Source organism: Lynx rufus, unplaced genomic scaffold (assembly GCF_022079265.1).
Source record: "Lynx rufus isolate CCGP_SWC_20201006 ecotype Redwood Valley unplaced genomic scaffold, mLynRuf1.p SCAF_1, whole genome shotgun sequence".
In the NCBI taxonomy this organism is placed as follows: Eukaryota; Metazoa; Chordata; class Mammalia; order Carnivora; family Felidae; genus Lynx; species Lynx rufus.
The window spans coordinates 88,319,284-88,334,930 of NW_025814823.1; the positions used below are offsets into that span (position 1 = coordinate 88,319,284).

The window sequence follows — 15,647 nt, forward strand, 5'->3', positions numbered from 1 at the left end:
CTGTCTTCCGAGGTGTGCTCCCCTTGAGTTGGCTGGGCAGTATCTGAAGGAGCAAAACTGCAAAGCTCTGAAATGTTCATGTTTTGAATGTGAAAGACCAGTGTTGGCTTCGGAGGAAGAAAAGGCTATAGATGCTATTATGTTGAAACCAAAATAAAAACAGCTAATGATTTTCTCTGGTCACTTAAACCAGAGAAGCCAAAATAGGAAAAAGACTTTTTGCTCATCTGTTGGGTTGGACTAGTTTTTCCCTCCATGAACACTGGAGAGAAAACGGACAAGTTCTGTTTTTGAAAATGTACAAAGTAAATGATTCTCTTGCTCTAAGTTATTTCAAGAAGAAAGAATGAATTGAACAGTTATGAGCTGGGAGCATAATAGTATGTTTTGAGAGTTGTTCTAAAGTACAAAAAGTGGGGCATCTGGCTGGCTCAGTAGGTAGAGCATGCAACTCTTGATCTTGGGGTTGTGAGTTCAAACCCCAGGTTGGGCACAGAGATTACTTACAAATAATTCTAAAGCACAAAAAGTAGAAATATTATTTTCAAACTTGACTCTTTAAGGAAACGACACAATCTGTACATCCTCTATGAATAGTATGAAGACCACTGATGGGACTTAAAATTGATAACATGCAGTCTGGGGAGAAAATGTCTATTGGGAAAGTTTAGGATAAAACTTTCTTTTGCTCAGTCTGTCCTTTTAGTTCTAAAATAAATTGTGCTTGATTCATTGGAGAAAAAAAATTAAAATCCTCTGTGATTCAAAAACCACCTTCAAGAAAGACAATCCACAGAAAGGGAGAAAATATTTTCAAATCATGTATCTGATAAAGGGATTTCTACCCAGAATATATAAAACTCCTACAAAGTCCATAATAAAAAGACAACCACATAAAAAATGGTCAAAGAATTTAAAAATAAAGTAGACCTATGGGGAAAAAGCATATGAAAAGATGGTTATTATCATTAGGAAAATGATTGTGTAATGAGACACCACTTCACACCCACTATGATAGTTATAATAATAAAGCAGACAATAACAAGTGTTAGTGATGTTGTGGAGAAACTGGAGCCCCCATAACATTATTGGTGGGGAGGTGAAACATGGCACAGCCACTTTGGAAAACAATTGGTCAAGTTCTCAAAATGTTAAAGAGAGACCCAGCAATTTCCTACCCAAGGGAAATGAAAACAAATGTTCATGCAAACACTTGTACACAAGTGTCTATAGCAGCACTATTCATAATGGACACAAAACAGAAACAACAAAATGTCCATCAAAATTGGTCAATGGACAAACAAGATGTGATAGATCATATAACAGAGTATTGGTCAGAAATACAAACTAATGGGACGCCTGGCTGGCTTAGTCAGTAGACTCTTGATCTCAGGGTTGTAAGTCCAAGCCCATTTAAAGTAGGCATGGAGCCAGAAAGAAGGAAGGAAGGAAGGAAGGAAGGAAGGAAGGAAGGAAGGAAAAGGAAAGAGAAAAGAAGAACAGAAATATAAAGTAACAAAGTACTGATCTATCCTACAATGGAGATGAATCTCAAAAACATGACAGTGCAAGAAGCCAGACATATGTTAACTCTCTAAAAAGACAAGTCTACACAGAAAGACTAGATCCATGGTGACCTGGGCAGGGCAAGAACAGAGTGACTGCCAAAGGGCTTGAGGTGACTTTTGGGAGGGATAGAAATGTCCTAAAATTTGGACTACAGTCTTGTCTGTACAACTCTGTAAGTTTACTAAAAATCATTGAATTGTTTACATACAGTGAGTAAATTTTATGGTATGTAATTTAAAAGCCTGTTCTAAAAAATCTACATATCAGAGACACATCAGAATAAAACAATCAGAATATCTAGGATAGGGAGGAAAAAATAGTAGGCACAATCCTACCCAACTTAGCAATCATGTACACTAGGAACACAACGGGAAATGTCCTCAAAGTGCTGAGCTACACTTGGCTCAACTGTGAAGAGCCAAACTGTCATTCCAGAGTGCCATTTTCCAACCTCTGAACAGAGGCAATACCAGTTACTCACAGATGCCAATGAAAACACAACCAGACCAATTACCTCAGCAAGTAGCTTCTACCAAACTCCTGAAATCAAAACTGGGTTACCAACTTGTCTTCATTTCATTTAAAGAGAGACACGGAATGCCAAAAAGTAGGAAGTGTATAACACAGAATTTTAACATTTTGTTTTCTAGAAGTTGTATGCTGCTTTTGACTGCAGAGAGGCTGGCATAGAGGTTTCAGCCACGATAAGCCCAAGTGGCTTCCCAGCCAGAGGGAATTCAAAGAGACAAGACCCAATTCCTAAGAACATCTTTGTCAGTTCACTAGCTGAACAGAGACGCAATGAAAGAGAAACTTCAATGACCACATATAACAAGAGAAACACACTTTGCAAAAATAGTTGGGAAAAGATTCCAATTCCAGTCATAACCCTCAACAAGCAAAGACCACTAATCCCCAAGGAGTAGAATTAGGTTTCCAGAGTGTATCAGTCAGTTCGGGCTACTGTAACAAATACCACAAACTGCATGGCTTGAACAACAGACATTTATTTCTCAGTTATGGAGGCTAGGAAGTTCAAGATTAGGGTGCCAACAGATTTGGTTTGGGGGAAGAGCTCTCTCCCTGGCTTGGAGACAGCTACCTTCTTGTTGTGTCCTCGTACAGCAGAGAGAGAGGAGAGAGAGGGAGAGGGAGAGGGGGAGAGACAGAGAGAGAGAGGAAGGGGGGAGAGAGAAGAAGAAGAAGAAGAAGAAGAAGAAGAAGAAGAAGAAGAGGAGGAAGAGGAGGAGGAGGAGGAGGAGGAGGAGGAGGAGGAGGAGGAGGAAGAAGAAGAAAGAGAGAGACAGAGAGAGAGAGATTTAGCCTCTTCCTCTTATCCCATCATGGGGGCTCTACTCTCATGACCTCATCTAAACCTAATCACCTCCCAAAGGCCCTGCCTCCTAACACTATCACACTGGGGTGGGGGCTGGGGGTGGTGGTGACCTCAGGGACTTCAGGTGAATTTCAGGGACACAAACATTTAGTCCATAACAGATTTACCACAACAGAATGTGCACTTCTCAAGAAAAAATGATAAAACATACAAAGAAAGAAGAAAGTATGGCTGATTCATAAGGCCCATACTCATCTCTGAGGAAGTCCTAATATTTTATCAAAGATGTTACACCAAAATCTTAAATATGTTCAATGAGCTAAAGGAAACTATGGACAAATAGCTGAAAGAAATAAGAAAAAAATGTCTGAAGAAAACAAGAATATTAGTAAAAATAAATTATGAGAAAGAAACAAATTCTAGAGCTGAAAAGTGCAATCACTGAAATGAAAAACTTGCCAGAGGGATTCAACAGCAGATTTGACAGGGGAGAACAGAGAATGGGTGAATTTGAAAGTAATACCTTTGAAATTACCCAGTCTGAGGAGCAGAAAGGAAGGAAAATAAAGGAAGAAAAATGATCAGAGCCCAAAGAACACCATCAAACATATCCACAAACGTATTATGAGAATCCCAGATGGACAAGAGAGAGAAAGGGACAGAAAATGAATTTGAGGAAACATTGGTTGAAAACTTCCCAAATCTGATGAAAGACATGAATGTACACGTTCAAGAAGCTCAACAAACTCCAAGGGGGATAAACTTAAAAAGAGCCACATCAAGATACATTATAGTCAAACTGTTGAAACCCAAAGAGAAAAACAGAATTTGGAAATGAGGAGCCACGTTCAAAGGATTCACAGTAAGAGATGGTCCAACATAATCAGCCAGCCACCAAGTAGCAGGCTGAACACCCTGGAGACTAGAGGCATATTGGAGACTTGGTGTTGGTGGCTGTGGTCAGGCTGGCCTTGGTGAGCTGAAGTCTGTGCTGCTGGGCCCAATCATAGCTTCCATCCCTGTCACCATGGCCACTTTGTTCATGGGCTCAGTGGGCAACTTCAGGAGGTGCTGGGGAAACAGACCGACGGGTATCTAGGGCACAGGTCATCCTATCCACTGGATTATTACAATCCTCCTCTGCTGAAGACACCCTTCAGTGAGCATTCAGGTGAGACACATCTTTGCCTTTTTTCCCAACCAGAGAAGTCTATCCAACACTTCTGCCCTGGATCTCCTGGTCATGAAGTTTCCAGTCCTGTTTCTTCCAGTCCTGAACATCAGCCAAACCACTGGCTGCAGCCAATCAGCATGCAACTGAGCATCTGGCCATTCCTCCTTCCAAGAACCCTGTTGAGCAGAGTGCCACACACTGGTCACCAATCTCAGGGGAGGACTCAAACACTTTTGCCCACAGCATCCTGGTATCGGAGTTACCATGGAGCACAACACAGTCCAGCACTGGACAGAGCAATGCCATACTCAGCTTTCCTAGTGCAGAGAAGAGCAGAACAGAACCAGCTCTGGTAGTGGCCGCTGGTCCCCTGGCAGCCAATGCAGGACAACAGGCTTATGCACATCCTTTGAATGCTGTAGTTCAAGGACTGCCCCCTCTCCATGGACTCTGATATATGAACTCTGACAGCTGGCAGAGTGCTTCAGTAGAACAAATGAGTACCAGTTGAGCTTGTAACAGGGAAAGCTATTTCCCTACTAGGTGATAAGCCTGGCATAGGCTGTGTGCTCCAGCCCTCAGATCCATTCTAACAGGGCTGACAGTGGGTCAGAAGACTGCACAAGACTGCCTTCCCAACATGGTGAACCTCCAGGCGCATGGTTTGAAGTTCTGCCACTGGAAGGATCTCCCTTCACCTCTGTCCATTTCTGGGTGATGCCTGCACATGGTATAGAACCATCTGTAAGTGTAAACCAGGCCCTGCTGCTTTCATTCTCAGTCAACTGATAGCAGGTATGGGTTGTGCCGTAGGTGCATGCTGGGGGCAGAAGGCAGGGGTGTAGGAGCAGGCACCGTAGCATGGGAGCTAATTCCTCATACAGCCTAACCCGTGCTGTCAGGGCCTGCTTGCCCCTGATCTCCTGCATCATACCATCGTTGGATGCGGGGGCTGGGGGGAGGGTCACCATGCATGCCCCATGTCATGGCTTGCTGGGTCAAATAACACCCATTTCATGAAGAACAGCTCAGATTGTGTGATAACATGGTGGTCCACGGTCCAGCGTTCAGTCTCTACAAAGGCCCAGTAGCAGGCCAAGAGCTGTTTCTCAAAAAGAAAGAAGTTATCTGCACAGGATGGCAGGGCTTTGCTCCAAAATCCTAACAGCATGCACTGTGACTCCCTACAGAGGTCTCCCACAGGCTCTGGAGAGCACCCCTGTCTACCACGGACACTTTAAGTGCCACTGGATCTGCTCAATCATGTGGCCCACATGGCAGCCTGGACTTGCTGCAGAGCTTTCTTGCTTTGGGTTCCACTCAAGACCAACAGTTTTTCATGTCACTTGGTAAAAGGGCCAGAGTAGCACCACAAATGAGGATGTTGCTTCCAAAATGCTCACCACCAGGCAGTGTCTTCTTTTTGGTTGTAGAAAGAGCCAGAAGCAAAAACCTGTCCTTCACGGTAGAAGACACTTTGGTGAGCCCCACACCACTGGATCCCTAGAAATTTCACTGAGGTGGAAAACCCCTGATTCTCTGGGAGATTTACTTTCCCACCCTCTGACATGCCTTCTCAGTGTGTCCTGAGTAGTTACTAATTTTACGCCCTCGATGCAGTCGGCACGGTATCACCCAGGTAACAGACCAGGGTGCTACCCTGTGGAGGGAAACACAGTCCAGGTCCCTGTGACGGGAATGGGCATGGGGCTGGAGAGCTGGTGTTGCCATGAGGCGGGACAGCGTTGCAGTTTGCTGGGGAGCAAACTGCTCTGGTGGCCCCTCCTAACAGCATGGACAGAGAGTGTCTGCCAGAGTAAGCGCTGCGCCCCGGGTCTCACATGATGTGCTAACTTGCTCAAGTGTCTGGTACAGCGAGTGCCATAAGAGAACGACCTGGTCACGGTTGGGACAATCCACTGTTCTTCTCCAACTTTTCCCTGCACAGCCCAGTGAGTGCGCTGAGCGGAGATGGTGCAGGGCTCACTGCCCGTGCACCCTGCAGGTCCTTGATGGGGACACGCACCTCTGCAATCCCTGCAAGAATGGTTCACTCTTCTAGGTAGCTCCAGTGGCTTCCCCAGAATAGCTCTCACTACGCAGGTCAGGGAACTGGTGTGGGGTTCTCTAGCTAGTGAGAGCGTGTATTCCGATTATATGCTCCAGGCCTGGGAAAAATAGCCATGGGCTGGGTTCAGAGGCCTACTGTGTGACTGTGTGAGGCGGACCTGATCTGACACTCCACGGATCCCCTGAGCCCAATAAGCCCCTCCTCTGACTGGTGGGCCACGGGGCCGTTTTGGGTCTGCTAGCATCAGTGCCAGATCCGGTGTCCCCTAGTCCCTAAAAGTCTGATGACTTCCTGCCTCCAGTGCTCAGTCGCCCTGGTTAGACACCACAGGGCCCTGGGGGGAAGGCTGGCACAAGAAATGATAGTCTCAACAGATAGTGGCATCCCAGGGTTTCTCCTCAAGGGGGCCGTGTCCCGATCCTTCAAAGGGTTTCGGATCTGGAAACTGGTTCAAGTCTGGAAGATGATTCAGGGGCCATGACTGCTTTCTAATTCAAGTTAGAGGCTCGCTCACTTGACCCAGGGCCCTTCTGTGTACACAGCCCTGGTAAGGACCAAAGGCCCTGCCTGCCCATCTGTTACTTCCCTGGGGGCACGTGACCAACCAGCCAACACCACAGGTCTCTAGGACTCACACCACTCTGACTGCTGCTTCTGCTCTGCTGTCCCTTGTGGTGACCATCCCACGTATCTTCAGTGACTGCAGGCCACCAACTGGCCCTGGAACCCTGGAGTCCATCACCCCCGCCATGGGGAGGGTCCCAGCCCAGCACCCCGGAGTCCACCACCCCTGCCACAGGGAGGGTCCTGGCCCGACACTCTGGAGTCTATCACCCCTGCCACGGGGAGGGTCCCAGCTCAGGGGCAGCAGTGCCCACCATCCTTTCTGGCCTACGCAGAAGAGTAGCTACACAGCTCCTCAAGGATATGGGGCCTCCTCATAAACAGGGTTCTCATGGTCCTGGGCCAAGTGTGTCCCTCTGGGCGAGGCTGGGTGGGGAGCGGGTCTCACATGGTAAGTCCATACGACCGTTCCAAACCTCACCCAGCGTAGGTCACCTTCCATAATGCCTCACCCACCAGTGGACCGGTGGAGCCCTCTCCAACCCAGGGAGCAACAGTACTGAATCCAGTCCCTTGTTTCGTAGGCCCTCTGCTGTAAATGATGTCCTTTCCACCACTGTCCCCCACCCTTGATACCCATTCCCATGCATGTCCTGTGGACTTCCTTCTGTCTGTGGACACTGGAACCTTCACGCAACTCTTCCACAGGGTCACATCCTCCTCAGGGTCACGCTTTGTGCCTCACCTTTTGGGATCTGCTGTGACCCGAGCCTACAATTCATCTAGGAGCAAAGGAGGGTGGTAGGGTGGGTCTCTTCAGGAGATCTGCAAGGCAGTTACCTCAGGGGGGCCGTTACAGACTCTTCCGACAAAGCAGGATGATGGTGGAAGGGACATGTCTGCCGACAAAGACTCACTCGAATGGAGGGGTTCAATGCCCCCAGTTTCATCAGGACTTTCCCATATGTCCACTTTCCACTTTTCAGGATCCAGTTTCTTCTTCATCAGTATCCTAGGCTTAACAGAAGACAGCACACAAAGCTGGGGTTTCAATTTGTGCTGTGATTAATGTGCTCGCAGAAGACACTCGGATCTGGTCTTTAGAAATCCCAGACCTGCTGGTTCAATATTTGCAAGTCAATCAATGTGACACACATCAATACAAGAAAGGATAAGAACCATATGATCCTCTCAATAGATGCAGAAAAAGAATCTGACAGAATACAGCATCCATTCTTGACAAAAACCCTCAACAAAGTAGGGATAGAGGGAACACACCTCAATCTCATAAAGACTATATACAAAAGACCACTGCTAATAAATATCATCCTCAATGGGGAAAACTGAGAGCTTTTCCCCTATGATCAGGAACAAGACAGGAATGTCCACTTTGACCATTAGTACTTAACATAGTGCTGGAAGTCTTAGCCTCAACAATAAGACAACAAAAAGAAATAAAGTGCATCCAAATCTGTAAGGATGAAGTCAAACTTTCCCTATTTGTAGATGACATGATATTCTATGTAGAAAACCCAAAAGACTCCACCAAAAAATTTCTAGAACTACTATATTAATTCAGCAAAGTCACAGAATATAAAATCAACATACAGAAATTGGTTGCATTTCTACACACCAATAATGAAGAAGCAGAAAAAGAAAACCAAGAGTCAATCCCATTTACACCTGCACCAAAACAATAAGATAAGTAGTAATAAACCTAACTAAAGAGGTAAAAGATCCGTATGTTGAAAACTATAGAAAACTTGTGAAAGAAATTGAAGAGACACAAAGAAATGGAAAGACATTCCATGCTCATGGATTGGAAGAACAAATATTGTTAAAATGTCCATACTACACAAAGCAATCTATGCGTTCAATTCAATCCCAATCAAAATAACACCAGCATTCTTCACAGAGCTACAACAAACAATCCTAAAATTTGTATGGATCCACAAGAGACCCCGAGTAGCCAAAGCAATCTGAACAAGAAAAACAAAACTGGAGGCATCAAGATTCTGGACTTCAAGCTATATTACAAAGCTGTAATCATCAAGGCAGTGTGGTACTGGCACAAAATAGACACATAGATCAATGGAACAGAATAGAAAACCTAGAAATGAACTCACAACTATATGATCTTCGACATCTTTGTCATCTTCGACAAAGCAGGGAAGAATATTCAATGGTGCCAGGAATATTCAATGGTGCCAGGAAAATTGTACAGCAACACTCAGAAGAATGAAACTGGACCACGTACTTACACCATACACAAAAATAAATTCAACATATAGATGAAAGACCCAAATGTGAGACAGAATATCATCAAAATCCTAGAGGAGAACATAGGCAGCAACCTCTTTGACCTCGGCCATGGCAACTTCGGCCATGGCAACTTCTTAATAGACATGTCTCCAGAGGCAAGGGAAACAAAAGCAAAAATGAACTATTGGGACCTCATCAAGATAAAACGCTTCTGGACGTGAAGGAAACAATCAGCAAAACTAAAAGGCAACTGATGGAATGGGAGAAGGTGTTTGCAAATGAAATATTAGATAAAGGCTTAGTATCCAAAATATATAAAGAACTTATCAAACACAACATCCAAAAAACAAATAATCCAGTTAAGAAATGGGCAGAAGACATGACCACTTTCCAAAGAAGACATCCAGATAGCCAACAGATACATGAAAAAAGGCCCAACATCACTCACTCATCATCAAGGAAATATAAATCAAAACCAGGATGAGATACCACCTCATACCTGTCAGAATGGCCAAAACCAACAACTCAGGAAATGACAGATGTTGATGAGGATGTGGAGAAAGGAGAACCCTCTTGCACTGTTGGTGGGAATGCAAACTGGTGCAGCCACTCTGGAAAACAGTGTGGAGGTTCCTCAAAAAACTAAAAATAGAACAACCCTGTGACGCAGCAATTGCACTAGTAGATATTTATCCAAAGGATACAAAAGTGCTGATTCGAAGGGGTACATGCACCCCAATGTTTATAGCAGCATTATCAACAACAGCCAAACTGTGGTGGAAATAGCACAAATATCCATCAGCTGATGAATGGATAAAAAAGGTCTATATACATGTATTCATACATGTATACATAGTGGAATATTACTCAGCCATCAAAAAGAATGAAATCTTGGGGCGCCTGGGTGGCTCAGTTGATTGAGTGTCTAACTTCGGCTCAGGTCACGATCTCACAGTCCGTGGGTTCAAACCCTGCATCAGGCTCTGTGCTGACCTCTTGCTCAGAGCCTGGAGCCTGCTTCAGATTCTGTGTCTCCTTCTCTCTCTGCCCCTCCCCTGCTCACGCTTTGTCTCACTCTGTTTCTCAAAAGTAAATAAATGTAAAAAAAAAAAAAAAATTAAAAAAAAAAAGAGTGAAATCTTGCCATTTGCAATGACATGGGTAGAACTAGAATGTACTATGCTAAGCGAAATGAGTCCATCAGAGAAAGACAAATACCATATGATTTCACTCATATGTGAATTAATAAATAAAACATGAACATATGGGAAGGAGGGAAGAGAAGAGAGGGAAACAGACCACAGAGACTCCTAACAGTAGAGAACAAACTGAGGGTTGCTGGAGGGGAGGTGGGGCAGATGGGCATTAAGGAGGGCATTTGTTGGGATGAGCACTGAGTATTGCATGTGAGCGATGAATCACTGAATTCTACTCCTGAAACCGTTATTACACTTCAGTTACCTAACTAGGATTTATATAATAATAAGGTAAGAAACCCCGGCCCTGCAACCACAGGCACTCAGGGCATCTTTCAGGGCAGAGACAGGGCATTCAGGCCACTCTGTGGCACCCTGAGCTCATTCTTTCCTTTCTGCACTTTGTCCAGTGGAGCTGGGAGCAGCCAGCAAATCTCAGTTTGACAAAAATGCTATTAGCATCAAATATGTGGTCACTCGGATCCTTGCCTCTTAAAGTATTTGACTAGGAGTGTCCTGCAGAGATATTTTGTGTATCTCTAATGCTACATGCCATGCATTAGTGCGTGGAAATGAGAGTTATTAGATTTAAATATAATCAGATTATTAATCCCCAAAACTGTAGAACACATTCAGAAATCACCCTTCAGTCTTAGTACCAGATTCCCTATCTGTCAGGTTCTCCAGAGAGACAGAACCTGTAGGACGGACACACACACACACACACACACACACACACACACACACACACACACACAAATAGAGAGAGAAACAGAGAAGGAGACAGAGAAGAAGGGTGGGCAGAGGTGGGCACAGGCCAGGACAAAGAGGCACCACCATCCCTGAGGACCCCTGGAGACACCACAGCTATTTCCACCTGGGACCGTGGTGGGACAGAGACCAAGCACCGTGACAGGGCACCTCCAGCAGAATCAAGGACTCCACAGTGTACCCGGCCTGGCCCACCCGCGGGAAAGACCTCTGAGGGGACAATGAATCACAAAGCACAAAAATAAGAATGCAAGCAGTCAGGCCCACAGGGGTGCTCACACCAATGTCTGAAGGTGCCAACTCTTGATGGTGTGTTGGGGGCCAGCAGTCCGCCAGCCCCGGCAATGGGCTGCTGGAGAGACAGTGGGACACAGGGAGATGTGAAGGATGGGCGCAGGGGCAGTCCTTCTGGGGACTCAGGATGCCTGGTGCCCCATGGAAGCAGCACAGTGGTTGGGAGTGGAAGGGTCTGTTTCTGTGACAGTCCTTCTCTGGTTCATCCACTGAGTCTTCAGGAAGAGGAACGCAACATGTAAAACAGAGCAATAGCTCAGATATTTCGAGTTAGTCCATCGTTACCCTCATTTCCTAGGAGGAATCAAAAGCAAATAACAGGAGCTCATGGGTTGACACAGAAGAGAAGAAAGTACACTTTAGATAGCTCTTCCCAATTTCCTGTTGAAATATCAACCCAGACACAGAAAAAGGCAGAAACTGGCAACAAAATGGCAAATCAAAGGAGAAGACCACACAGATGGAGAAGTAAGCACTTGCACTATGTCTGTTTTACCCTATGACTGTAAATGGGACAATGTCCAAAGATGGCAGGAAAACCTGAACTTTGCACAGACAGCACCTGCTCCAGGATGGAGCAAGCAGCTGTGAGCAGAAAACTCAGGCATCCTCATGAGGGCTGGAGCAAACGGACTATGTACCGGCCCCCTGCCACAGCTCCTTGCATCCCTTTCTCCGCACTGGCTCCTGCGTCTCTTCCTCCTTCCTCCGCACCAGATACTTACAGAATTGTAAGTAATTGTAGGTTGATACACTAAAAAAGGATGCTCAAGGATATGTCTGTTTGAAAAATTGTCAGAGGATGATCAGATTCTGACAATTACAAGGTGTGTGTGGTTTTATCCCCACACCAAGCCATTCACTCAGCTCTGGTCCCGTCTACATGGACTCCACTCTGGCCCTGTCCACATGGAGTCAGCATCAGACCTCACAGGCTCAGCCCCACAAGACCACCGCCACTTCAGGCACCAACCCCAAGTCCAGACATCACCTGTGCTCTGACCCACAGGTGACAGATCACAAGTTCCCATGGCCCCTCCTCAGGTCTGATGAATGTGCTGGAGGGGCTCAGAGAACTCAGGGAAATGTTTCACTTGCTAGGTTAGTGGTTTATTACAAAAGGATATGACTCAGGGATAGCCTGATGGAAGAGATGCCCAGGGTGAGGCACTGGGGAAGGGGCGGGAAGCTTCCATGCCTCTCTAGGCACGTCACTCTACCCACGTCTCCACGTGCTCCCCAGCCTGGAAGCCCCCCCCAACCCCAAGACCGTCCCTCTGAGTTTTCACTGGGGCTTCATTGTATAGACATGATCGATTAATCCATTGCCCATTGGTAATTGATTCCGTCTCCCCTCCCCAGAGGTCAGGGGCAGGACTGAAGCCTCCAACTCTCTGGTCCCACGGTGGGTCCGCAGGCCACCAGCCGCCGTCCCTAGGGGCTTTCCAAAGTCACCGCAACAACATGAACTCGGACTTGTTATGAACACCATGACACTTTCATTGCCGTCTTCAGTTGGGAAACCCAAGGGCTTTAGGAGCTCTGAGCCAGGAACAGTTACAAGGGCCGAGTCCATATTTATTATAAATCACACTATCAGAGATGACAAATCGAATACACATATTTTCCCCAAGGACAACGAGAAGACACAGCAGCAACAACATTTTGGAACCTAGAAACCAGACAGACTTTGTGAATCCAGGAAAGTAAGGGAAAAGGCAGTGGTGGCAAAGCTGGGACACGACCCAGTCTGTGGTGAAGAACCTACACATGGAGACAGAGGGTACCAGGGACCTCGACAACAGGCGTGTTTGTGAAGCTGGGCCTTACCTCACCCCACAAGCAGAAGGTCCAAGCCGTGTGTCAGGAGGGAGCTGGCGACAGGGAGCCTGGCCAGCTCGCATGTGGTTCAGCTGAAGGGCGGGAGGTGAGCTGGGAGCAGGGGAGGGGAGCAAACTCCTCTCCTGAGCTGGGACACACACCCAAGTCCTTTCCGCACATGGCTCTCCAGAAAACCCCAAGACACAGAGGTCAGTGTGCCCATGAAGCAACAGGCTGCTATTCAGAAGGAACGTTTGGAGATTAATAAATAACTAGGAGAAATTAAAAACATCACAGAGATGGAAGGGTAGGAGGAAGACACACTTCAAGAAACAGAAAGTAAAACAAAAAGATAAGACACAGAATGAGATCAGAGGCCAGACAACCAGACAACAGGAATCTGAAAGGAACACACTTTAGAACTGAGGGGGAACCAGACCTCATGGACCAACCAGAGAGCTCCCTGGGGACTCCCCACAAAAGCACCGATGGATGTGCATCAAGGACTGTGGCCAGGAGCGCCAGGCGGTTGCTTTGCCCTTCCCAGGGGCCCAGTGTGCCCTCCCCCCGCCCTACTCGGGTGCTCTCTGTACTTTGTCCTCCACTACTGATAAACGGTATTCTGCTGTACACATCTACTTGCAACTTGTTTTTTTTTTTTTTTTTCCAGTTTACTTATTTTGAGAAATAGAGACAGAGCATGAGCTGGGGATGGGCAGAGAGAGAGGGAGGGAGAGAATCCTAAGCAGGCTCCGTGCTGTCAGCACAGAGCCCGACATGGGGCTAGAACTCACAAACCACGAGATCATGACCTGAGCCAAAACCAAGAGCTGGTCGCTTAACACACTGAGCCCCCTAGGTGCCCCCACAAGCACTCCTCTGAAGGTAAGATTTGGGGCTCTGTTCCCTGCAGCTCGAGCACACGCCTCCCACACCATGCAGGCAGTCAGGAGTGTCCCAGGACAGCAACAGGTGGTGCCTGCAGAGTGGGGTCACTCAAGTCAAGGGTCCCCACCAGCAGCAGCCACGCAGGCCTGGACTCAGGGCCCAGCACTAGGCCATCTGGTCATGAGTTCCCCGACAGCCATCAGGGACACAAGGAGAGGCTGTTCCCAGCAGACGCTAAAATCTCCTTCGTCCTGCACTCATCTTAGAGTCAGTACAGTGTAGAGCATCGTCTCTGAGACCTTCTGGAGCCAGTGTGTTCACAGCAGCACCTGGCAGCACTCAGCTCTGTGCTCATGGACATGTGAGGGGCACCCAGAGGCCCCAGGACACAGTATGACCTGCAGGCGACTGCAGAAGCAGGTGGGCGGCAGGACTGTGCGGGAAAGAGAGGAGCAAAACCCCAAACAAGGCTACCCTCTCACTAAGCATGTCTGTTTTACAAAAACTATTTTTCATTCACAGAGCTGTTTATGTTACCAGGTCGTGGGCTTATTACTGCACTTTTTGAACAAACAAGTGATTTTTTGAATCTTAGTTCATAAAAAACAGATTAATATTGGCACATATGACCCACGTGGGGTCCTTGATGTGAAACAGAGGGGGGTCCTGCGATGGAAGGCTTGGGAGCAGCTGGAGCGCCTCAGTGCGGCCCCAGGCTTGCTGCTACGTGGCTGTGCACAACAGATGTGCCGGTGGACCTCATGTGACCTCCACGAGTCACCCGGCCGCATGGCCTGTTCCCTCACAGGCGCCTGAATGAGGTGGTCTTCCTAAGACACTGGAAACACAGAGCCCTCCCCCCACAAATGTGCCACTGTAGCCCACCTGGCGGGGTGACCCATATGTATGACACAGGGAATGGCGGGGAAGACACACAGGGCAGGGTTACGTGGCTCTGTCTACCTGTCAGCCACGTCCAGGTCGGATTCCATCTTGTCCAGGCCCCTGGTGATGCTGTCCAGCTGCTCGCCCTGATGGTGGAGGACTCTGGCCGTGTCCTCCAGGCGCTTCTGGGAACAGGCCATGAGGCCAGTTAGCTCCTTCCCCTTGGTAGCAGGAAGCGGTGCTTCCGGCTGGGAGAGCAGCAGCTCTCTCCAGAAATGCTCGATGACACTGAATGCGGCATTGCGACTGGGCTGCAGGGAGCTGAACCAGTGCTTGCGGTTGTCCTTCTCCAGGACGGTGATGGAGCTGAAGACGAAGTGAGAAGCCTCCTTCTTGATCGCAGTGATGCCAGACAGCGGGAAACTCACCAGCGTCTCCTGGGCCTCATCAGCCGCAAACTTCAGGGAGCAGGAGGTTAAGGAAAGCTTTCCAGGGACCCATCGCTTGTCCAGCTCTAAGTAGTAGGAGCACGGCCAGGTGTGCACACAGACCTCTCTGCTCATCTGGCTCCCGGTGGGTCTGCTCCACGGCCTCGGCCACTCTGCCTATGCAGGAGAGGGATAAATCAGTGGGTGGGGCAGGCTACACCACATCATCACACCTGGACCAGAGACACCACCGGCAGGGGTGGAGAGGGGGTGGCCAGGCTCTGAGCACAGCCGTCTCCCTCCACCCGGAGTGAGCAAGATGCAGGCCTGCCCCACCAGAAGCAGGGTCCATGGCTGGACCTGACTGAAGGGCAGAAACCCCTGGAAA

The 15,647-nt window shown here is 47.6% G+C and overlaps 1 protein-coding gene across 3 annotated transcripts in view; it reads right to left on the bottom strand.

Annotated features, from left to right (window-relative positions):
• SNAP47 (synaptosome associated protein 47) overlaps positions 1-15,647 on the bottom strand; it is a 51,408-nt gene that overhangs the window by 27,983 nt on the left and 7,778 nt on the right. For all 3 annotated transcript variants that reach the window (XM_047082408.1, XM_047082395.1, XM_047082400.1), the window contains exon 2: positions 14,910-15,436. In XM_047082408.1, the coding sequence (XP_046938364.1) occupies positions 14,910-15,394 (485 nt within the window). In that variant the 5' untranslated portion in view covers positions 15,395-15,436. The remainder of the gene's footprint in view (positions 1-14,909; positions 15,437-15,647) is intronic.